The 25,644-nt window shown below is 46.5% G+C and overlaps 1 protein-coding gene across 2 annotated transcripts in view; it reads right to left on the bottom strand.

The window, feature by feature from the left end:
- Window positions 1–6,137: 6,137 nt before the first annotated feature.
- Window positions 6,138–25,644, bottom strand: part of SRPX (sushi repeat containing protein X-linked) — a 190,032-nt gene continuing 170,525 nt past the window's right edge. For both annotated transcript variants that reach the window (XM_069761620.1, XM_069761621.1), the window contains 3 exons: window positions 16,233–16,366; window positions 13,777–13,898; window positions 6,138–7,159 (listed from right to left, as the gene is read on the bottom strand). In XM_069761620.1, the coding sequence (XP_069617721.1) occupies window positions 6,979–7,159; window positions 13,777–13,898; window positions 16,233–16,366 (437 nt within the window). In that variant the 3' untranslated portion in view covers window positions 6,138–6,978. The remainder of the gene's footprint in view (window positions 7,160–13,776; window positions 13,899–16,232; window positions 16,367–25,644) is intronic.

Genomic DNA, 25,644 nt, shown 5'->3' with positions numbered 1-25,644 from the left:
GCAGCGGAAAAATCCGCAGAGGACCAGAATACGTGTGCACATACCGAAACCCTAACCCTACCCCTAACCCTACCCCTAACCCTACCCCTAACCCTAGCCCTAACCCTAACCCTACCCCTAACCCTACCCCTAACCCTAACCCTAACCCTACCCCTAACCCTATTCTAACATTAGTGGGAAAAAAATTTCTTTATTTTTTTATTGTCCCTACCTATGGGGGTGACAAAGGGGGGGGGTCATTTATTATTTTTTTTATTTTGATCACTGAGATATAATCTATCTCAGTGATCAAAATGCACTTTGGAACGAATCTGCCGGCCGGCAGATTCGGCGGGCGCACTGCGTATGCGCCCGCCATTTTGGAAGATGGCGGCGCCCAGGGAGAAGACGGACGGAGCCCGGCAGGATCGGTAAGTATGATGGGGTGGGGGGGGAGCACGGGGTGGGATCGGAGCATGGGGGGGAATCGGAGCGCGGCAGGCGTGGAACGGAGCACGGGGGGCGTGGAACGGAGCACGGGGGGGCTGGAACGGAGCACGGGGGGGTGGAACGGAGCACGGGGGGGTGGATCGAAGTGCAGGGGGGGTGATTGGAGCACGGGGGGGTGATTGGAGCACGGGGGGGTGATTGGAGCACGGGGGGAGCGGACAAGAGCACGGGGGGAGCGGAGCACTGGACAGAGGGGAGCCGGAGCAGTGTACCGGCCAGATCGGGGGGCTGGGGGGGCGATCGGTGTGGTGAGGTGGGGGCACATTAGTATTTCCAGCCATGGCCGATGATATTTCAGCATCGGCCATGGCTGGATTGTAATATTTCACCCGTTATAATAGGTGAAATATTACAAATCGCTCTGATTGGCAGTTTCACTTTCAACAGCCAATCAGAGCGATCGTAGCCACGAGGGGGTGAAGCCACCCCCCCTGGGCTAAACTACCACTCCCCCTGTCCCTGCAGATCGGGTGAAATGGGAGTTAACCCTTTCACCCGATCTGCAGGGACGCGATCTTTCCAGGACGCCACATAGGCGTCATGGGTCGGATTGGCACCGACTTTCATGACGCCTACGTGGCGTCATGGGTCGGGAAGGGGTTAAAAAAAAAAAAGGGAAAAAAACCTTGCTGAGGTGCCGCCCCCTCGCCTGTCCCCGCCCTAGGCACGTGCCCTCAAGTGCCTAGTGGCAAATACGGCCCTGGAGTGATCTGTCTTTCTTTCTAATGAAGAAAAACCCAGCCCCGGCAGGGGAGGAGGACTTCTGAATGAACCCTCTGGCCAAATTCTCCTGAATATGGTCCAACATAGCTTGAGTCTCATCTGGAGACAGAGGGTAAATTCGGACTCTAGGGGGGTGTATATATGGAAATCAAGTTGATAGGGCAGTCATACGGCCTATGGGGTAACAAAGTCTTTGCTTCCTTTTTGACAAATACATCGGCATAGGACCAATAGGCAGAAAACCGGACAGCGATGCTGGAGAAGACGGGGCCTTAGCCGGACGTACTGGAGCCGGACATTTCTCATGACAGGAATGATCCCAAGGGAGCATTTCTCCAGTTCTCCAGTCCAACACAGGTTCGTGCTGTCGTAGCCATGGTAGGCCTAAGAGAAAGGTGTGGGAAAGAACATAGAAGACTATCCTCTCAGTATGAAGCATCCCAAAAAAAAATCTCAAGCGGCACAGTAGCCAGACGAACCATCTCCCGAAGAGTTCTCCCATCGACGGATGTTATTGTCAGAGGGTTTTGGAGCGGACGAACTAGGATTTGGAACCGATCCACTCCAGCCTGGAGGATAAAATTTCCATAGAATCCAAATACACAAACTCAATAAACTGAGATTCACAGGTTGTCACAGCGACAGAAAGGGTCAAGAGTAAAGAGATGTCTTGTCCATCTAGCGAGGCAGGGCCGGCTCCAGGTTTTTGAGGGCCCCGGGCGAAAGAGTCTCAGTGGGCCCCCCCTTTAACACATACCCCGATTCATGATCGCATATAAACACAGCCCTGTAGTATATAACACTGCCCACGTAGTATATAGCAGCCCATGTAGTATATAGCAGCCCACGTAGCATATAGCAGCCCATGTAGTATATAGCACAGCCCACGTAGTATATAGCAGCGCAGCGAACGTAGTATATAGCAGCCCACGTAGTATATAGCAGCAGCCCACGTAGTATATAGCAGCGCAGCCCACAGTAGTATATAGCAGCGCAGCCCACGTAGTATATAGCAGCGCAGCCCACATAGTATATAGCAGCGCAGCCCACGTAGTATATAGCAGCGCAGCCCACATAGTGTATAGCAGCGCAGCCCACATAGTGTATAGCAGCGCAGCCCACGTAGTATATAGCAGCGCAGCCCACGTAGTATATAGCAGCGCCACTCACTCAGGCACTGGTAGGACTAGGAGCTCCTCCTGAATCTGCCTCATAACTTCAGCAGCACGGCAGCCAGCCAGGGGCGGAGATCAGAGCAGAGAACGTGCTCTCTCCGCCCACAAACAGTGTCACACTGGCTGCCTTCTCTTAACCCCTATGTGTGCCTGCTTGGCTGCACTGACTGAGTGAGAAGATGCTTGTGTCAGAGCTGGCACATAGGGGTTAAGAGAACGCAGCCAGCAGTGACTTTGTGGGCGGAGAGAGCATGTTATCTCCTGCTCTGCTCTCCCAGCTGTATCTATGACAGCGTGAGTGGGCCCCCCTCTCTTCCCAGGGCCCTGGCATTTGCCCGGTGTGCCGGGTGCTGACGCCGGCCCTGTAGGGAGGTCTCTCCTACCGACCCTAGATGCTGGAATTTCTCCGGCTTCATCAGACAGCCTAGAATGAAGTGACCTACGTCTCCACAATAGAGGCACTGGCCTTTAAGGTGGCAATCCTTCTGTCGCTGACTGCCAAGGGCAAAGCGGTCGACCTGCATGGGTTCAGGTGAGACCTCGACAGGAGAAGGCGAGGGATCAAGCGGCCTTTGAAAAGACAGAGCCAGGCGCCGTGATCCGCTTTCACGTGCCACCTCACAGGCACGCTCTCGGAAACAAAGATCTATGTGGATGGTGAGGGAGATCAGGTCGTTGAAAGTAGTTGGTAGGTGTTGACCGGCTAGCTAATCCTTAATGTCTCCGGATAGCCCCTCCCAGAATGTCAGCACCAAATCTTCGTTATTCCATCCGAGTTCGGATGCCAGAGTGCAAAAGTGTACCGCATATTGTCCATCAGATGAATTGGACTGACGTAAACAGAGAAGAGCGGAAAATGAAGAGGTGGTTCGCCTGGCTTCATTTAATACTTTGCGAAAAGTCTCCGAGAATGCAAGCAAATTGGAGATGATTGGGTCCTCTCTCTCCCATAATGGGTTCAACCACGCCAGGGCCTCACCTCCCAGGTGCAACATAAGGAATGCCACCTTTGGATTGCTGTCAAAGCATGGTGGAGCAGCTAGTCGGGGCCTGGATCTCGAACTAAGCAGACCGTCCCCTGAGACTTCTCAGACTACACGGCTGCTTCAACATGCGAGAACTCTGCAGAGATGTTTAAAGCCTCCAACTTGGCAGTCAGGGACTGCAATTGCATGGAGAGCTCCTCCTGCACGTCTTTCTGTGTTGGCAGAGCTCTTTGTACATGGTCCGAACAGGCAGGATCCGGGGTCCACCAGGGTCCATGGCCTGAGCAAACTGTCACAAACATGGTTTGTGGAACCACTGTGTTACGGACTACGGAGAGCCTGGAGGGGCGTGACTAAGCGAGCACCTGACTGTTCGCTAGAGCCTCTGATGGTGAGGTTAGAATTGGCTCCCGATGAACGCCAGGTACCACTCCAGGACAGACCAACGGAGGCACCACATCTGGACCCAGAGGACAGACTGGATGGAGCAGCAGGCAGAGTTTGTATCAGAGTGCAGCAGACAGAGTCTGCACCAGCGTGCAGCAGGCAGGATCGGCACCAGAGTGCAGCAGGCAGGATTGGCACCAGAGTGCAGCAGGGACTGGTATGCAACCTTACACAACACAGATTAAAAAACAGGAAGGTTGCTCAGGCAACTCCCCAGTGGTGCAGAGGAAGCAATATGTCACGCCCGCACATACTTACCCGGCTTCTCCCATCCCTCGGTGCGCTCACGATCCTGTCCCGCGCCGCTCTGCCTCCTCCTTCGCCAGCTCTCGGCGTCTGGTCTCTTCGCGCATGCGCGGTCGCGTCTCCCCCATCGCTGAGCCTTCTGGGAGGTCGCGACCCGGTGGCTCCGCCCCAACATGGCGGCGCCCATCGGGTATTTCTTCCCGGCGTCTTCCTAGGTAAGACGCCTTTGCTTTGTAGGTGCACTGTCTGCCGTCAGTGTCCCTATGCCCTAGGCTCCCCTGTACCAGTGTCTTTTCTCAGCCCAGTCCTTGCTTTGTCTCTGTATCCTGCCAGTCCGTGTTCCTGTTGTATCCTGCCAGTCCGTGTTCCTGCTGTGTCCTGCCAGCCCGTGTTCCTGCTGTATCCTGCCAGTCCGTGTTCCTGCTGTATCCTGCCAGTCCGTGTTCCTGCTGTATCCTCCCAGTCCGTGTTCCTGCTGTATTCTGCCAGTCCGTGTTCCTGCTGTATCCTGCCTGTCCGTGTTCCTGCTGTATTCTGCCAGTCCGTGTTCCTGCTGTATCCTGCCTGTCCGTGTTCCTGCTGTATTCTGCCAGTCCGTGTTCCTGTTGTATCCTGCCGGTCCGTGTTCCTGCTGAGTCCTGCCGTTCCGTGTTCCAGACATTCTTTCAGTTAAGTCTTGTTTTCCTATTATTCCCTGCCATCCTTATAGCCTGTGGTTTCCTTCTTTATTTTGGGTCGTCCCTTTGGCTCTAGCTGTTGTGTCTCCATTCCCCCGAGGTCCTGCTCCTAACACTCCCTGTATAGGGGGTGATTCCATCTGGTCCGCTCGACCCCGGGGGCTCTAGAGTCACGACCCAGAGGGTCCACTCTCGGATTTCTGTCCGAATACTTACACAATATATACATAATGCTTCTCGTCCATTGGTTGGGGAGGTAAAAGTAAGTGTTTGTGCTGGCCCTTTAAGGGGGCGGTAGCGCATGGGCGCTTTCCCTAACGGCATGGCTGGAAGCTCTGCTGGGAGCATGCAGAGCATAGGGAATGGAAGAACTGACCGCAGCGCGGGTGAGTGAATTGACACACCGTAGACCCTGCCTGTAAGAGCAGGGCTCTGGTGTGGTGCTAACACATTCCCACCCTTCCCTATCTTTAGCATTGTGCCATGCATTTCACCCACCCACTGTCTGTGGCTACATGCCTCTCTTCCCAATCCTCCTCCAGTCTACACCATTGTTCACCTTTTTTATCCTTTCCCACTGCCAGTAACACTGTGCCTTTTTCCCATTCCTTCTCCACTGTCAGTCTCGCTTCCCCAAACATTATGACCACTTCCCATCCCTTCCCCCGACAGCACCATTGTGCATTGTTTCCACTGCTACCCCACTGTGCAGCACTGTGCCCCCCTTTTTATCCCTCTTCTTCTGTAGCATTTTGCCACCCATCCAACCCCTTCCCTCCATCTCCAGTCATATGCTCATATGCTCTTCTTCCCATCCTTCTGCAAATGTCATTCGTATCATAATCCCCATCACCTCATTGATCCTTTCCTGCAGAATTATGTACCAAATCTTTCTCACCCTTGTCAATCTTGCAGGGGATAATGGAGTTTGGAGGAAGAGCATCAAGACGGCTCTCCAGTCTCTTACAACTTCTGCAGTTCCTCCAGTCGCCTACAGGGTAAAGGACCTTTGGTCATGTGACTAAGATTTTACACAGATCCTTTGCCTCTTCTAACTTTGCAAATTGTACTGACAAGACTAGCATTATCAGTTCAGGTTTTGCTTTATGTAGGCAGGTGGCCCCTCCCTGACTGGCAGGACAGATTACCAGTGGTGATTTTATAACTTTAATGTCTTCTTCATTAAATTAAAATTGCCAATTTCAGCAGGGAGCCTATACAGACATTTTTGTGAGCTTTATAGCATTCTGCTCATTGTTTAGTAACCACATTTTACTGGCAAGATTCCCTACATCGAATAAGCTTAACATTTGAATTAATTTATTTTTCTTTGTTAACAGGTATCCTTCAAAACCCAATTGTACCTTTTTATGCAAAAAGCAAAACAACAAGCAGCGCATGCAACCATTATTTTATTATCCACAGAAAAAAATGTATATTTCTCTTCCACAATATAATATATAATATCATCTCTGCATAAAAAAGTATTAAAAGCTTTCATTATTGCCATATATAAAAATGTGTCCTCAAGAAAATCCCAAATTGTACAAATACGGTATTTAAATAGTCACGTGACTTTTATTCATTAAAAGGAATTTTTCAAGTTCAGCAAAAGCTAGTTTAGAGGCGAGTAAAGTGTTTTTTTTATTATTATATACCATTTACCTTGACTTGAACAATTTTTATTCTTGAACTTGCACAAACCCCTTTAATGAAAAATAAAACTGTACACAAAGTATTAAGTAATGTCCCATGTGTCCTGTGCATGTGATATTCCTGTGTTACTGGCATCACAGGTGAAGCATTACTAGATCCATACCTACTATTGGTGGCCACTTATGTAGATTCACTGATCTCTATGGATATTCTTCTAGGCACGAATTGTAAAGAAGTCAGAGTACAGGGAGAGGGAGGAGGTGAGCTGTGACCATCACCTATTGTTATTGACCTGCCTCCAGCTTCATAATGGAAGTATGGTAATCCTGCTTAGGATAGTAATTATATGTTTCCTGAAAAATGCAGGACAGAAAGTGAGTCTAAGTGACAAGTGTGAAAACATCAATATTTCAGGATTAGTCCCCCAAAGTGAAATAATAATGGACCCAATAAATCTGACACCATCATGCATTTGCAAAATAATGAGACACCATATTTAAAGATGAATTTCTCTGTACAGCAGGTATATGCAGCAGTAGCTCTCCATCATTGTATTCCAAATTGTCCAATACATGTCTATCAGTTACAAGTGTGTCCTACTTCAGCTTGAAATTTCATCTCATCTCTTCGAAGTGGGAAGGAATCAATAAGTGTAAAAAGGTCTGAATTGTTTATGGGGTTGAGGTATCTTTCCTTGTCCACACCATGTTTATCCAGAACGACCATTTGAAATTTTCTTTCTGCTATTCTTAGGAGCAATCTAAGGATATGAAAATGACATCATGAATTATAGCTAGTAGCAAAGTACAAATCAATTACACAAGGATAAAACAAGTATAAAACATAACTGTGTGCACAGTGAACAAGTCACATTGACTGTATACAAGATCTAACACAAAAGGGCTCTCAGGATTCTGAAAGCCGCTCTTCCTTAGCTGCAGTTTCTTTAAAAACATACTGTGCTTATTCACGCTCCCCAGGTCCAGTGCTGAGTCTCCTGCATTGGTGGCGTAGAGAACACAGAAGGCTAGCACTCGACTGGTGTGAACGTGACGGTGCCAGTGAATGGAGCCAATTGTTCCAGCAGTCATAACGTTATGTAATCACTGCACTCGTCCTATGAGAAGTTCTTGATTCAAGTGAAAAATGTATTCAAATAACATAGAAGTAGTGGAGCTTGATCATAATATCGCCTTATTGAGAGGTTCCCTCTAGTATGAATACGAAATGTTGCTGAGGTAATCAACAAGGGTTGGAGGTATGTCGTCCAGAATATTAATAGCACCAGGTACACAGCAGTGGAAAGAGCCGACACAGATCGTGTCAAGCCTTTCCCTAGCCTCTTATCTATTAAAGTAGTGCAGCGATATTACTGGTTGGACCTGGCTCATTTTATACCACACGTGCAGTTATGTCTATTTATAATCTTCAACTATAGACAGCAATGTCTCAAGTACTGCTGTGTACCTGGTGCTATTAATATTCTGGACGATATACCTCCAACCCTTGTTGATTACCTAAATAAAATGACAAGACACCTTTATTGATGGAATAAAAATTGGCCGTCAGGTTTTATTTTGGGTAACATACAACTTGAATAAATACCAATAAATAAATAAATTCCATAAGTTAAAAGTCCATATCCAAAAATTCATCCAGTAGCCAAATCCACCGATTGAAGGGTGATTTTTACCCCGCAAATAAAACCGAACGACAGGAAAACAAATGCTAAAATAGCGGGAGGGAGGGTGGGCTCTTTTTTCTTCAAGCGCCAGCGGAGTGACAGGCGCTGACAGGAATCAGTCTTATATATTAACCAAAGAACCGCCAAATTGATAAAAACCAATCACATTGTCAGAAATTTGAGCGCACAAAAACCAGTAAAAACTGGTTTAAGCCACTTTACTTTAAAAATAGCACAACCACTGACCTTTCACTGACCCTTGTTTACCATTGCATGAGGTAACTCAGGTCTATGTGGACATGAGACCCCCGCCATATTTCATATGTTTGGGCGGGGGGGGGGCAAACATTAGTAATACTATTCCAGGCTGGCCAATCTGTTCTCAGCGCTGGAATAAGTTACCGCTGTAGTCCTGGTAGATCGGTAGGCTGGCATTAGTAATACTGGCCAACCTGTGTTCACCACCATTGCAGCGTTCTGATGCTAGCACCTTCAGTCACGGCTCACCTCTGAACACTAAGTAGTGGGGAACAGTGGCAGGGAGAATAGAAGCTCATAGCGCTAGACTACAATAAAATTACGCTTGTTTATTCCCACTGTTATGAGCTAGGCAGCCCAGGAAGCATGCATAGTTCACAGCCGAAGCAGCCGCAACATAGGAGATGTGGTCGGACATGGACCGAAGTCTCCTATGCTCTGTGGCTGCTGTATTTGTGTTGTGTAAGTTTTGTGTTAAGCAGATAAAAATGACAGCCTCCAGTGACTGCAGAAAAAATGAAAAAAATGTTAAAGCAATTTATCTGTATTTATTTCACTCCCTTATATAGCACCGCTAATTCCACAGCTCTTCACAGATATTATCATTGTCCCCATTGGGACTCACAATCTAAATTCCCTATCAGTATGTCTTTGGAGTGTGGGAGGAAACCAGAGTACCCAGAGGAAACCCACGCAAACACGGGGAGAACATACAGACTCCCTGCAGATATTGTCCTTGGTGGAATTTGTACCCAGGACCCCAGCACTGCAAGGCTGCAGTGTTACCTACTGAGCCACCATGCTGCTTCATGACACATTCTCTTTAAGGCAAAATAATTACCGTATATACTCGAGTATAAGCCGAGATTTTCAGCCCAAAATTTTGGGCTGAAAGTGCCCCTCTCGGCTTATACTCGAGTCACGGCAGCGGTGGGGTCGGCGGGTGAGGGGGAGAGGGCACTGAGGTATATTTACCTAGTCCCAGCGATCCTGGCGCTCCCTCTGCCGTCCCACGGTCTTCTGTGCTGCAGCTTCTTCCCCTCTTCAGCGGTCACGTGGGACCGCTCATTAGAAAAATGAATAGGCGGCTCCACCTCCCATAGGGGTGGAGCCGCGTATTCATTTCTCTAATCAGCGGTGCCGGTGACCGCTGAAAGAGGAAGAAGCTGCGGCACCGAAGACCAGCTGTGACAGGCAGAGGGAGCGTCAGGATCGCTGGGACTAAGTAAGTATGTAATATTCACCTGTCCGCGTTCCAGCCGCCGGGCGCAGCTCCATCTTCCCGGCATCGCTCCGCTCTGACTGTTCAGGTCAGAGGGCGCGATGACGCATATAGTGTGCGCGGCGCCCTCTGCCTGATCAGTCAGTGCGTAGAGACACCGGGACCGGACGCAGAGGAGCTGCAATCAAGAGAGGTGAGTATGGCATTTTTTTTTTTTATTGCAGCAGCAGCAATGGCAGAGCTTTCTATGGCACAGCTATGGGGCAGTACTGAACGGCACACAACAGTATATGGCAGCTATGGGGCAATAATGAACGGCACACAGCACTATTTGGCAGCTATGGGGCAGTACTGAACGGCACACAGCAGTATATGGCAGCTATGGGGCAGTACTGAACGGCACACAGCACTATATGGCAGCTATGGGGCAGTACTGAACGGCACACAGCACTATATGGCAGCTATTGGGCAGTACTGAACAGCACACAGCACTATATGGCAGCTTTGGGGCAGTACTGAACAGCACACAGCACTATATGGCAGCTATGGGGCAGTACTGAACGGCACACAGCACTATATGGCAGCTATGGGGCAGTACTGAACGGCACACAGCACTATATGGCAGCTATGGGGCAGTACTGAACGACACACAGCACTATATGGCAGCTATGGGGCAGTACTGAACAGCACACAGCACTATATGGCAGCTTTGGGGCAGTACTGAACAGCACACAGCACTATATGGCAGCTATGGGGCAGTACTGAACGGCACACAGCACTATATGGCAGCTATGGGGCAGTACTGAACGGCACACAGCATTATATGGCAGCTATGGGGCAGTACTGAACGACACACAGCACTATATGGCAGCTATGGGGCAGTACTGAACAGCACACATCACTATATGGCAGCTTTGGGGCAGTACTGAACAGCACACAGCACTATATGGCAGCTATGGGGCAGTACTGAACGGCACACAGAACTATATGGCAGCTATGGGGCAGTACTGAACGGCACACAGCACTATATGGCAGCTATGGGGCAGTACTGAACGACACACAGCACTATATGGCAGCTATGGGGCAGTACTGAACAGCACACAGCACTATATCGCAGCTATGGGGCAGTACTGAACGGCACACAGCACTATATGGCAGCTATGGGGCAGTACTGAACAGCACACAGCACTATATGGCAGCTATGGGGCAGTACTGAACGGCACACAGCACTATATGGCATCTATGGGGCAGTACTGAACGGCACACAGCAGTATATGGCAGCTATGGGGCAGTACTGAACGGCACACAGCAGTATATGGCAGCTATGGGGCAGTACTGAACGGCACACAGCACTATATGGCAGCTATGGGGCAATAATGAACGGTGCAGAGCACTATATAGCAGAGCTTTCTATGGCACATCTATGGGGCAATAATGAACAGTATGGAGCATTATATATGGCACAGCTTTATATGGAGCATCTTATGGGGCAATAATGAACGGTATAGAGCATCTATTTTTATTTTTGAAATTTACCAGTAGCTGCTGCATTTCCTACCCTAGGCTTATACTCGAGTCAATAAGTTTTCCCAGTTTTTTGTGGCAAAATTAGGGGGTCGGCTTATACTCGGGTCGGCTTATACTCGAGTATATACGGTAACCACAATAATGTACAGAATCTGTATATATACAGCCCTGGCAAAAATTAAGAGACCACCACATCAAAACCCTGTCATGGGCAGCCCAATCGCCAGACCTGAACCCCATTGAAAACCTCTGGAATGTAATCAAGAGGATGATGGATAGTCACAAGCCATCAAACAAAAAAGAACTGCTTTAATTTTTGTGCCAGAAGCAGTGTGAAAGACTGATGGAAAACATGCCAAGACGCATGAAAGCTGTGATTACAAATCATAGTTATTCCACAAAATATTGATTTCTGAACTCTTCCTGAGTTAAAACATTAGTATTGTTGTTTCTAAATGATTATGAACTTGTTTTCTTTACATTACTTGAGGTCTGAAAGCCCTGAGTTTTTTTGTAATTTTGACCAGTTCTCCTTTTCAGAAAAAAAAAATACAAAATGTATTGCTTGGAAATTCGGAGACATTGTCTGAAGTTTATAGACTAAAAGAACAATTTACATTTTACTCAAAAATATACCTATAAAGAGAAAAATCAGACAAACTGAACATTTTGCAGTGGTCTCTTAATTTTTGCCAGAGTTGTATATGTTGACATTTGATTCTTTGCTTCTCCCACTCTCACCCTGATTACACTGGAACATAAATATCAGGTTTATTTTTTATAAAGTGCAGAGAAATTGTTACTTGGCCTCATTCAAATATTAAAATTTCAATAATTTAAACATCATTAATTATGCACAGCCATCCAGAGAGCTTACTTCCAACTCGTTACTCTTGATAATTTGACTCTTAGTTATTTCAATAATTAAAGATATTTTGGGAATATCAGAAAAACACATAATCATAAAAAAATAAAATAAAATGAGAGGCATAAAGATAGGGATGATGAGTTAGAACATCAATTAATTAGAAGATAATAAAATAAAAGTGAATTTGCCATTAGGCATTAAGGGCAGACTTGCTACCACAATGCTTTTATACCATACTGCCATCTTTTACAGCTTTCTGTGTAAAACATATACAAAAATGTACAATACTTGTGGTGTAGTTGTAGAGACAACCTGTTTGATAGTATATAATGTGGGACCTGTCACATGATTTATCACCAGTTTTCACAATGCAGAACGTAGATCTCTTATGCCTTATGAGACTAGTGTACTTACTTTGAAAATGAGAATATTGGTAAAATACTTTTTTGAATCTTAAAGCCCAATCATTGCCCATTTAGCCTCATTGGCAGCCGGAAGGGCAGAGATTGAATAGCCTTCAGTCAGACTTTGTGGTTGGAGATTGAACACACTTGGGCTCATTGGCTCTCTCACTCCTTAGCAGTATTCTTAAAATCCTCATTTTAATATCAGGATTATATCGACAATTCTGACATGTATTTTTAAAGTAAGTATAACAAACTCATCAGGTCTCAGATCTATTTCAAAAGATATACAGTTTCCATTGTGATTCTGGTGACAGATCGACTATAAAGCTTTGTCTAAAGATTTCTTCCTGTTAGGCTATGTTCACACTTGCATTTTGATTGGAAATGAGAGAATAAATTTGCAGGACCCTGTTCTAGCCGCCATATCAATATTCTGTGGCTGATTTACCAGAGTCCTGATAATTGCCTACTGCCTGCCCTAATTCGTGACTCCTCTTTTGATCATCCTGCCTGGCATAACTATAGAGCTGCCACTAGTGCAACCTGTGCCGCCACACAGGGGCCCAATAGGTAATAGGGTCCCTTGCAGGTGGAATTGTGTATTATGAGGATCTACGAGACTGCCAAGGGCCCATATATTGTTCTTCTGTCTGTGCCTGGTCATCATTGTTCCAGAGTGACATACGTATTGTGTCATGCTTGGCTGGCTAATGAAAACAGGACCTGGGGGTCCCGCACATTTTTTGCTCATTTCTAGTTTTGACATTCCATTCAGCTGTTCCGTTTTAGGTACAGAGTTAATGTCCAAAAAGGATCTGTTCCATAACTGATGCAAACAGAAGCAGAAGAGCCCCGTTGATTGTTGAAGGCCTCAATGGGCTCCGGGATCATACAGGACTTTTGCTCTATTCTAAAAAGGACACACATTGGAACCAAGATGGAAGCTATAATAATCCATAGGACACTTCTGTTCTGGTTTGCGTCAGTTATTCATCTGGTCCGTTTTAGATGTTAATTCCATTTGTCCTTTCCTAAAAATGGAATAAAAGGAATGCCCAGATGCAGGTGTGAACGCAGCATTACAGAACTGCATATTCTTACATGTTGTCATGTAGATCAGGGGTCCCCAACTCCAGTCCTCAAGGCCCACCAACATGTCATGTTTTCAGGATTTCCTTAGTCTTGCCCAGGTAATAATTGCATCACCTGTGCAATGCAAAGGAAATCCTGAAAACATGACCTGTTGGTGGGCCTTGAGGACTGGAGTTGGGGACCCCTGATGTAGATGATACAACATTTGCACAAAAGGAATGGTTCAGTCAGTGGCTTCTTGTAGTTTTGTTGCTTATTTGCTTCCAATTCAGTATGTAAAATACATAGGATTTACAGACACACTTCTAATTCTCCATACCTCAGCTGTAGTCCTAATGCCGGGGGGAGTAGTCTGCGCCCTATTCTTCCAATGTAAGTCGGATATACACCAAATAATTCAATGACTGTCACATGTCTTAAGTCTAAGCCACACTGAGCTTGCTAGAAGGAAAAAGAAAATCAATAGTAAATATATAGAAATATCACACAAAGTCTACTAATACGATAACCTAACATGATAAATACAATGGGGGAAATTTAGCACCAGTGATACATGAAGCAGAAATGGATTCATTGTTGTTGGTAATCAGTAAAACTGGCGGAACATTTCTCCAATATCTTCTGTTTGGTCTTTGCACCTACAGCAATCAGATTATGTCTTAACCCGGCCTTATAAGAGGAAAGGGGCAATAATGGCTTGTATGCACTACATCAAATCACAGTGGATTTAAGCATATTGATACGTTTCCTAGTATTCAGCGATAAAAGAGTGCAATATGAATTATACCAGAAAGTCTAGAGGTGTCAATGTTACCCGCCTGCTAATAACCACTACAATGCCTGGATAATGCCGTCTAATTCCATTTTCCAGAACGGATTGTTTGGGCCGCCACAGGTCACCCAAACTATATTCACAGATGGAATAAGCAGAAACTACCTGACAAATATTTTGCATTAGTTGGAGTCATGCTTGTAAATTGGAGGATAAAATACTTATATATTATTTATTGCAAAGAAGAAATTTGTTCTCTAAATGTAGAGAATTGACATTAACAACATGTGCGAGTCCTGACAGTATCTCTTCTCGCAAGTCGTCAAGTACAGATTGCTAAACAAAGTTGTATTCTTCTAAAATACACAAGCAAAAGCTTTCGGTCGCGTGGCTTAGCTATAGGTTCAAAAATTGCAATTAGTCCTCGGTTCGGAGGGCACAATAGGTACTGTAACATCACTGTGAGCATTCTTCATGTGATAGGATCCTGTGTTTATCCTTGTGCTGTGACATTGCTGTGTGTGGTACCCTTGTATTATGATGTTGTGCTCAATACATTCACACTGTGACACCACTGTGTGCATTTTCTTTGTATTATTAGGCTGCCGTCACACTATCAGTATTTGGTCAGTATTTTACATCAGTATTTGTAAGCCAAAACCAGGAGTGGGTGATAAATGCAGAAGTGGTGCATATGTTTCTATTATACTTTGCCTCTAATTGTTCCACTCCTGGTTTTGGCTTAAGGTACCTTCACACATAACGATATTGTTAACGATATCGTTGCTATTTGTGACGTAGCAACGATATCGTTAATGAAATCGTTCTGTGTGACAGCGACCAACGATCAGGCCCCTGCTGGGAGATCGTTGGTCGCTGAATAAAGTCCAGAACTTTATTTCGTCGCTGGACTCCCTGGAGGCATCGCTGGATCGGCGTGTGTGACACCGATCCAGCGATGTCTTCACTGGTAACCAGGGTAAACATCGGGTAACTAAGCGCAGGGCCGCGCTTAGTAACCCAATGTTTACCCTGGTTACCATGCTAAAAGTAAAAAAAAACAAACACTAGATACTTACCTACAGCCGTCTGTCCTCCAGCGCTGCGCTCTGCACTCCTCCTGTACTGTCTGTGAGCCGGAAAGCAGAGCGGTGACGTCACCGCTCTGCTTTCCGGCTCACAGACAGTACAGGAGGAGAGCAGAGAAGCAGAGCGCAGCGCTGGAGGACAGACAGCGGTAGGTAAGTATCTAGTGTTTGTTTTTTTTAACTTTTAGCATGGTATCCAGGGTAAACATCGGGTTACTAAGCGCGGCCCTGCGCTTAGTTACCCGATGTTTACCCTGGTTACCGGCATCGTTGGTCGCTGGAGAGCGGTCTGTGTGACAGCTCTCCAGCGACCAAACAGCGACGCTGCAGCGATCCGGATCGTTGTCGGTATCGCTGCAGCGTCGCTTAATGTGAAGGGGCCTTTACAAATACTGATGTAAAATACTGACCAAATACTGCTAGTATGACGGCAGTCTTATACTGTATGTCTGTTCCCTGGATGGTGACATCACTGTTATTTTCACTGTGGTGGGAAATCATTGTGTGCATTTACTTGCGTAAAAATGACAAAAGTTGCCAAATTTTTGCTAAACTTATGCACGTTTAGAGACTTTTTAAGGTGTTTTATGCTAAAATTCTGGTGAGAACACTTTAATAAATTGGTCCCTTCTTCCTATGGCTCTTGGGACACAGTAATTGTGTCTGTGAGCTAAATAAAAAGGTTCATATATCTGGAACTGTTTGGGGAATTTCTAAAAACTAAAAAAATGAAATAGTCAGGGGATCTGCAGGAAAAAAATAAGAGCAAAAAATGGCTACTCTCGACCTAGTGACAGATCCATGAGGATAAATAAGTCTCCTATGATTATATTTGTTGTGTTAACAAAATTGTCAAGAGAATTCAAATCACTATTATAATCTGTGAACAAAATAATAACATTTTTTTCTCTTTACCTGAAGCGTTCCCACTTGTAACCTATAATAAAAATCAGCAGCCGTCGGTGTGGATATTACAACCAATCTTCTCTTTTCATAAAACTGATCCAAAAATTCAACAGCGTTTTTCAATGCCACATTAATATTCATAACTGCATGAAAGACACAAAAATAATATTAAAATAATGTATCTTCTATAAAACAATATAAACACTCTATATAATTACCATACCTAGAAATAAGACTGATAAAATACTGAATAGGGAGCAGAATGTTATTAGATCCTTTATTCAGTCATATTAATAGAAATGTCTTGTTTCTTAATGAACAGTCTAATCATGATGTAAATGAATTCTAAATAAATTAGTGTGGATATACTGCATTGTGGCGGTTCACTAGCTCCATTTCCATATCCAGTCTCTTCGGCCACTCGGGGATAAGGCACCACCACTCCAATAACCACAATGAGCACAATGTGGCAAAACATCAAACCGTTCCTCTAATGAGGTACACATGGCACAGAAAGCATGCTGGAAGAAAATACAATACTCTCATCAAAGTCAAATCTTAATTCGAGAACGATGGCTGATAGTGTTCCTCCTATAGCGGTAGATGCAGGGGCGGATTATAATAGGGTCAATCTGGGCGGTAGCCCAGGGCCCAGTGGTGTGGGGGGGCCCTGGGCTACCGCTCAGATTGACCGCCGCCATCAGGGCATTACTGCCCTGACTGGCGTATGGGCCTGGTGGGCAGAGGGGGCCCGCATTGTCTCATCTGCTCACCGGGCCCCTACCGGCGCTGCGGCAGTTAAACGCTATTGATGTGCGGGCGCGCGCCCGCACGTTAATAGTTAACAGCCGCCAGCCAATCGGACGCTGGCAGCTGACATCAGCCACAGCACGCACGTCACCGGCGTCTGACGTCATTGTCAGTCGCCGGCAAGTGCTCGCTGCTGGAGGGAGCTGCTTCGCCGAAGGAGCTCGGACAGGTGAGAACTCTTTTTTTATTGCGAACGGCAATCCAGGGGGCCCGGGCCAGAATGCTGGACACTGGAGGCAGAGATGCTGGACACACTGGGAGCAATATGCTGGAGACACTGGGGCAGATTGCTGGAGACACTGGGGCAGATTGCTGGACACACTGGGGGCAATATGCTGGACACACTGGGGCAGGATGCTGGAGATACTGGGGGCAATATGCTGGACACACTGGAGGCAGAATGCTGGACATTGGGGGCACAGATGCTGGACACTGGGGGCAGGATATTGGACACACTGGGGGCAGGATGCTGGACACATTGAGGGCAGTATGCTGGCACACTGTGGGCAGGATGCTAGACACATTGGGGGCAGGATGCTGGACACATTGGGGGCAGGATGCTGGACACACTGGGGGCAGGATGCTGGACACACTGGGGGCAGGATGCTGGACACATTGGGGGCAGAATGCTGAACCTTGAGGGCACAGATGCTGGACATTGGGGGCAGAATGCTGGACACATTGGGGGCAGGATGCTGGACACATTGGGGGCAGGATGCTGGACACACTGCGGGCAGGATGCTGGACACACTGGGGCAGGATGCTGGACACATTGGGGCAGGATGCTAGTCACATTGGGGGCAGAGATGCTGACACTGGGGGCAGAAATGCTGGACACTGGGGGCAGAGATGCTGGACACTGGAGGCAGAGATGCTGGATACTGGGGGCAGAGATGCTGGACATTGGGGGCAGAGATGCTGGACATTGGGGGCAGAGATGCTGGAAGCACTGGGGGCAGAGATGCTGGACATTGGGGCAGAGATGCTGGATGCACTGGGGGCAGGACTGGAGACATGGGCAGAATGTAGATATGGGGCATGATTGGAGACACGGGGCAGCATGAAAGACATGGGGCAGGATTGGAGACAGATCATGCAGGATCATGGGGCAGGATGGATAAGATGGAGACTGATGGGGCAGGATGGGGAGATCATATGGGGCAGGATGGATACTCATGAGGGCAGGATGGGAGAACAGATGGATGGAGCCAGGAATGAGATACACGGGGCCAGGATGGGGGATATTATTATTACTATAGGGGCTAATTAAGGGATATTATTACTGCAGTGATGTATTTATTTTATTTTTTGAGGACACTGTTTTAAATGGGGGGGGGGGCGGCCCTGTTACTGTGAAGATTGATACTATGTCGCCTTTTTTTCTTCATGTGGTGTAATGTAGAAGTTGGGAAAAATTAAGTAATGTGTTCTGCCAGCGGAGCTCGAGATAACACAGTTATTTCCTGCAGAGACGAGTCCTGGCTGGATGAAGTGATGGCGGTCTGTGCTGGATGAAAGATGAAGGACTTCACCTAGAGACGTCACTGGTGGGTCAGTGTTACCTATACACTGACACTATACACTGTATACTATATACAGAGCTCCTGTGTACAATGTCACCGGTGATCACTTTATTACCTCTACACAGACAATGCATACTAAGTACAGATCTCATGTGAATACTGGCACTTATGGTGATAGTATTGTGTTTTTTTTCCTCCTAACTGAAGGGTAAATTGACTACATTAATGGATGTTTGACAGGTTAAAGCTTCACACAGCAACTATTTTTCTGGAATAATCTGGTTCAGTTATATGATGACCCCGTCGCATGACCCTGTCACATGACCCCATCACATGACCCCATCACATGAGCGGGGGGCCCACAGTGTCTGAACAGCCTGGGGCCCTGTCTACCCTTAATTCACCCCTGGGTAGATGTAAAGGAATAATAAATCCAACCAGAAATAGTGTAAGGCCGTGTTCACACTTTCAGTATTTGCCAAAACCAGGAGTGGAACAATCAGAGAAAAGTATAATAGAAAGACGTCACCGCTTCTGTATTTATCACCCACTCCTGACTTTGGCGTACAGATTCTGTCAGTGAAACAAAATGCTCATTAGCACCTTCCCATTTAATAACATTGGATTGAGTGCTGTCTGATAAAAAAAAATCGGATAGCGTTCGTTGGGTATATACGGTGGTGTGAGCGAGACCATATGCTGATTTTTTTTTCTGCTACATGTGAGTGGGATTTTTAAAACCCATCTACTTGTCCTATAGTATAAATTGCTGTATAGTTAGATTGCAGAATCTGCACCACAAAACCAAAGAATATCCTGAGTGTGTGCACTGGAAAGGGAGGAAAGTGTAATAAAATGCATCCGTTTCATAAAAACGCATATACTATAGATTTATGCCATAACAATATTATTAGTAACTATGTTTAAACCATTGATAAAGATTGTCATTAGGATTATGTACATTGATGTAAAAAGAAACAAACAACAAAAAAGAGAGCATGTTTTACTTTCTATGTTGTGTTAAAGGGGTTGTCTGGTGAAAACTGATATGTGTGCCGTCACTGTATGACTGCAGATTTATGAATCCCTCCAGCACACACACTATGAGCTGTGGGGATTCGCTGGTTTTGGACCTAGGAACAGAGAGTTTGTATGCGTTATACATACCCCCGGCTAGTGGGCATAGCTTCGCTCTCCATACACTTGCATGGAGCGAGGCCACGCCTACTGGCCAGTGGTATGTATAACTCATACAAACCCTCTGGTCCCAGGTCTGAAACAGGCAAATCCCGCAGTGCGCAGTGCGTGCGTTGGGGAGATTGATAAATGCCATCAATGCACAGCACATTGGTTGAACCATCCTACAAGGAATGCATGTAAACGAGCATGTCCTCCAAATCTTCATATATCAGTATAGTTCACCAAAAAAAAGATAACTCAGCCAGTTCAAACTAGTTAACTACAGTATTTAGCTTTGATCAGGACCCTCCTTTCTAAATTACATATTATTTCCAATAATTTGAATTAGTGCAGAATTATTGTTAAAAAAAACTTGACTAACAGGTTATACACAGCCACAAGTACAAAGCTAATGTCCATCCTACTTGTGTTCAGCTTTTTTTAGCTTTATTTATATAATGTAATAAAAGTATTTTCGTTTTCATAAGTAGTAAATGTCTTCGGGTCACCCTGACCTCAACAACCTGAACTGGTCATCTTATCCTCATAAATTCCGGGATCATAATGTTCAAGGCTGAATGCTGCAAGTACAGAGGCAGTAGGCAAAATAAATCATGTATTAGACCTGGAGTTCAGGAGCTGAATAATGAATTTAGAGAAAAACATTCAGGTGTCTCATGTAGGTCCATAAACTCTTGCTTCTGTTTATTTATTTCTCTTTTCAGCATAATACTTTTGCCGCTAGGAAGCACAGAATAGGTAACAACCACTTTTTTGTTATGGGGAAATTATTGGGGTTAGTGTCTGGTGGTTTTAGAGACAATCTGACTGTAGCTGAGAAAAGAGGTATGTGTAAAAATTGCTTTCCAGGAACTTTGCCATGTAGGACCTGAGTGGTACCAATTCCCCTTGTAGACCACCAGCTGATTTATAGTCCTGGCAATGTTCCCTGTTAAAAATATATGCAAATCAGTTGTAGTGCCAGTTATTGCAGGTAGCTACTGTTAAAGGGACACTGTCACCTGAATTTGGAGGGAACAATCTTCAGCCATGGAGGCGGGGTTTTGGGGCTTCTGATTCACCCTTTCCTTACCCGCTGACTGCATGCTGGCTGCAATATTGGATTGAAGTTCATTCTCTGTCCTCCGTAGTACATGCCTGCACAAGGTAATCTTGCCCTGCGCAGGCGTGTACTATGGAGGACAGAGAATGAACTTCAATCCAATATTGCAGCCAGCGGGTAAGGAAAGGGTGAATCAAAAAACCCAAAACCCCGCCTCCATGGCTGAAGATTGTTCCCTCCAAATTCAGGTGACAGTGTCCCTTTAATCTCCAACTCTTTATTTAGCCTTATCTTAAGACATTTAGCTTTAATTTCTGTTTAGACAGTGTGAAGATTATGGGGGCTATAATGTCTTGCCAATCAACTATCATATTTGGTTCAAGATTATAGTCATCTTACAAAGTGTGAAGCTTAGACAGGAAACCATTCTCAGTTGGTGGCCGAGATAAATTCACGCCTCCAGCAGATAGCTGGGACCAAGCTATTCCTAGCAGGATGGATCCCTCTTGAGAGTGTAAAGGTACCTTCACACTGAGCAACTTTACAACGAGAACGACAGCGATCCGTGACGTTGCAGCGTCCTGGATAGCGATCTCGTTGTGTTTGACACGCAGCAGTAATCAGGATCCTGCTGTGACATCGCTGGTCGGAGCTAGAAGGCCAGAACTTTATTTGGTCCTCAGGTCGGCGTGATTTGTCATGTTTGACAGCAAAAGCAACGATGCCTGCAATGTTTTTTCACAGAGGTAACAACCAGCGAGAACGATAAGTACGTCACTGGATCGCTCCTGCATCGTTCTGGAGTTGCCGTGTTTGACGTCTCTACAGCGACCTAACAGCGACGCTCCAGCGATCTAGTTTAGGTCGGATCGTTGTCTATATTGCTGGAGCGTCGCTAAATGTGACTGTACCTTAAGTCTTATTAACTGATTAAAAAATTCACTCAGCTGTGCGGGAGCCGTAATTTAACCCCTTAAGCCCCGAGGGTGGTTTGCACGTTAATGACCGGGCCAATTTTTACAATTCTGACCACTGTCCCTTTATGAGGTTATAACTCTGGAACGCTTCAACGGATCTTGGCGATTCTGACATTGTTTTCTCGTGACATATTGTACTTCATTTTAGTGGTAACATTTATTCGCTATAACTTGCGTTTATTTGTGAAAAAAACGGAAATTTGGCGAAAAGTTAGAAAATTTCGCAATTTTCCAACTTTAAATTTTTATGCCCTTAAATCACAGAGATATGTCACGCAAAATACTTAATAAGTAACATTTCCCACATGTCTACTTTACATCAGCACAATTTTGGAACCAAAATTTTTTTTTGTTACGGAGTTATAAGGGTTAAAAGTTGACCAGCAATTTCTCATTTTTACAACACCATTTTTTTTTAGGGACCACATCTCATTTGATGTCATTTTGAGGGGTCTATATGATAGAAAATACCCAAGTGTGACACCATTCTAAAAACTGCACCCCTCAAGGTGCTCAAAACCACATTCAAGAAGTTTATTAACCCTTCAGGGGTTTCACAGGAATTTTTGGAATGTTTAAATAAAAATGAATATTTAACTTTTTTCACACAAAATTTATTTCAGCTCCAATTTGTTTTGTTTTACCAAGGGTAACAGGATAAAATGTATGCCAAACATTGTTGTACAATCTGTACTGAGTACGCTGATACCCAATATGTGGGGGTAAACCACTGTTTGGGCGCATGGCAGAGCTCGGAAGGAAAGGAGAGCCATTTGACTTTTCAATGCAAAATTGACAGGAATTGAGATGGGACGCCATGTTGCGTTTGGAGAGCCCCTCATGTGCCTAAACATTGAAACCCCCCACAAGTGACACCATTTTGGAAAGTAGACACCCTAAGGAACTTATCTAGATGTGTGGTGACCACTTTGACCCACCAATTGCTTCACAGAAGTTTATAATGCAGAGCCGTAAAAATAAAAAATCATATTTTTTCACAAAAATGATCTTTTCGCCCCCAATTTTTTATTTTCCCAAGAGTAAGAGAAGAAATTGGACCTCAAAAATTGTTGGCCAATTTGTCCTGAGTACGTTGATACCCCATATATGGGTGTAAACCATTGTTTGGGCGTATGCAGGGCTGCCACTAGAAATTTTGGGGCCCCATACTGGCAAAATTTTCGGGGCCCCCTTGAGACTCCGCCCAGGCTCCACCCCAGCCCCGCCTCCAGGCTCCACCCCTCGAACTGTCCACAGTCCCACCGCTATCTCTTGGAAAATCTCCACTTCTCACCTATCACACATTAACAGTTCCCATCACCAGATCACACATATAGCCGGCAGCTTTTGTTTTGGCCAAAAGATTTTTTAAGCCACCACCAGAACACGGTAGACACTTTTGGCCGGGCCCTACTGTACTGTAACCTACTAAATATTTGTTAAAATATGCAATACAATTTAGGTATATTTTTATTTATTTTTCAATTTTTAAAATGACCTATAATACTACATACAAGGAACAAATACCACAACACTATGACCAGATGACATATTACCACCACAGTGATCGAATAATATAAAATACAAGGAACAAATACCACAACACCATGACCAGACCGCATATTACCACCACATAGTGACTGAATACTACAATACTGATCAGTAATAAAAAAAAACAACCACAATACTATCACCATCAGTGCCATTATACACGGGAGATCTGTAATTAGTAAGCAGTGTCTGTGTACAGGTAATACAGTGATCACCGGTGACATTATACACAGGAGCTCTGTATATAGTATACAGTGTATAGTGTCAGTGTATAGTTAACACTGACTCACCAGTGACGTCTCTAGGTGAAGTCCTTCATCTTTCATCCAGCACAGACCGCCATCATTTCTTCCAGCCAGGACTCGTCTCTGCAGGAAATAACACAGTTATCTCGAGTTCCACTTGCAGAATACATTACTTAATTTTCACAGCCTCTACATTACACCACATAAAGAAGGTGACATAGTATCACTCTGCACAGTAACAGGACCTCCCCCCATTTAAAACAGTATACTCAAAAAATAAAATAAATACATCACTGCAATAATAATATCCCTTAATTAGCCCCTATGGTAATATTCGCCATCCTAGCCCCCGTGTGTCTCATTGCAGGCTCCAGCCATATGTTCTCCCATCCTGCCCTCATGAGTATCCATTCTGCCCCATATGATCTCCCCATCCTGCCCCATCTGTCTCCATTCTGCCCCATCTGTTTCCAATCCTGCCCCATCTGTGTCCAGCACTCTGCCCCATCTGTGTCCAGCACTCTGCCCCATCTGTTTCCAATCCTGCCCCATCTGTGTCCAGCACTCTGCCCCATCTGTGTTCAGCACTCTGCCCCATCTGTGTCCAATCCTGCCCCATCTGTGTCCAGCGCTCTGCCCCATCTCTGTCCAGCGCTCTGCCCCATCTCTGTCCAGCGCTCTGCCCCATCTCTGTCCAGCGCTCTGCCCCATCTCTGTCCAGCGCTCTGCCCCATCTCTGTCCAGCGCTCTGCCCCATCTCTGTCCAGCGCTCTGCCCCATCTCTGTCCAGCGCTCTGCCCCATCTCTGTCCAGCGCTCTGCCCCATCTCTGTCCAGCGCTCTGCCCCATCTCTGTCCAGCACTCTGCCCCATCTCTGTCCAGCACTCTGCCCCATCTCTTCCCAGCACTCTGCCCAGCACTCTGCCCCATCTCTGCCCAGCACTCTGCCCCATCTCTTCCCAGCACTCTGCCCAGCACTCTGCCCCATCTCTGTCCAGCACTCTGCCCCATCTCTGTCCAGCACTCTGCCCCATCTCTTCCCAGCACTCTGCCCAGCACTCTGCCCCATCTCTGCCCAGCACTCTGCCCCATCTCTTCCCAGCACTCTGCCCAGCACTCTGCCCCATCTCTGTCCAGCACTCTGCCCCATCTCTGTCCAGCACTCTGCCCCATCTCTGTCCAGCACTCTGCCCCATCTCTGTCCAGCACTCTGCCCCATCTCTTCCCAGCACTCTGCCCCATCTCTTCCCAGCACTCTGCCCCATCTCTGTCTAGCACTCTGCCCCATCTCTGTCCAGCGTTTTGCCCCATCTCTGTCCAGCGCTCTGCCCCATCTCTGTCCAGCGCTCTGCCCCATCTCTGTCCAGCGCTCTGCCCCATCTCTGTCCAGCGCTCTGCCCCATCTCTGTCCAGCGCTCTGCCCCATCTCTGTCCAGCGCTCTGCCCCATCTCTGTCCAGCGCTCTGCCCCATCTCTGTCCAGCGCTCTGCCCCATCTCTGTCCAGCGCTCTGCCCCATCTCTGTCCAGCGCTCTGCCCCATCTCTGTCCAGCCCTCTGCCCCATCTCTGTCCAGCACTCTGCCCCATCTCTTCCCAGCACTCTGCCCAGCACTCTGCCCCATCTCTTCCCAGCACTCTGCCCAGCACTCTGCCCCATCTCTGTCCAGCACTCTGCCCCATCTCTGTCCAGCACTCTGCCCCATCTCTGTCTAGCACTCTGCCCCATCTCTGTCCAGCACTCTGCCCCATCTCTGTCCAGCACTCTGCCCCATCTCTGTCCAGCACTCTGCCCCATCTCTGTCCAGCACTCTGCCCCATCTCTGTCCAGCACTCTGCCCCATCTCTGTCCAGCACTCTGCCCCATCTCTGTCCAGGACTCTGCCCAGCACTCTGCCCCATCTCTGTCCAGCACTCTGCCCCATCTCTGTCCAGCACTCTGCCCCATCTCTGTCCAGCACTCTGCCCCATCTCTGTCCAGCACTCTGCCCCATCTCTTCCCAGCACTCTGCCCAGCACTCTGCCCCATCTCTGTCCAGCACTCTGCCCCATCTCTGTCCAGCACTCTGCCCCATC

Source organism: Ranitomeya imitator, chromosome 3 (genome assembly GCF_032444005.1).
Source record: "Ranitomeya imitator isolate aRanImi1 chromosome 3, aRanImi1.pri, whole genome shotgun sequence".
In the NCBI taxonomy this organism is placed as follows: Eukaryota; Metazoa; Chordata; class Amphibia; order Anura; family Dendrobatidae; genus Ranitomeya; species Ranitomeya imitator.
The sequence above is the reverse complement of the archived record's forward strand: the minus strand, read 5'-3'. Positions and strand labels throughout refer to the sequence as shown.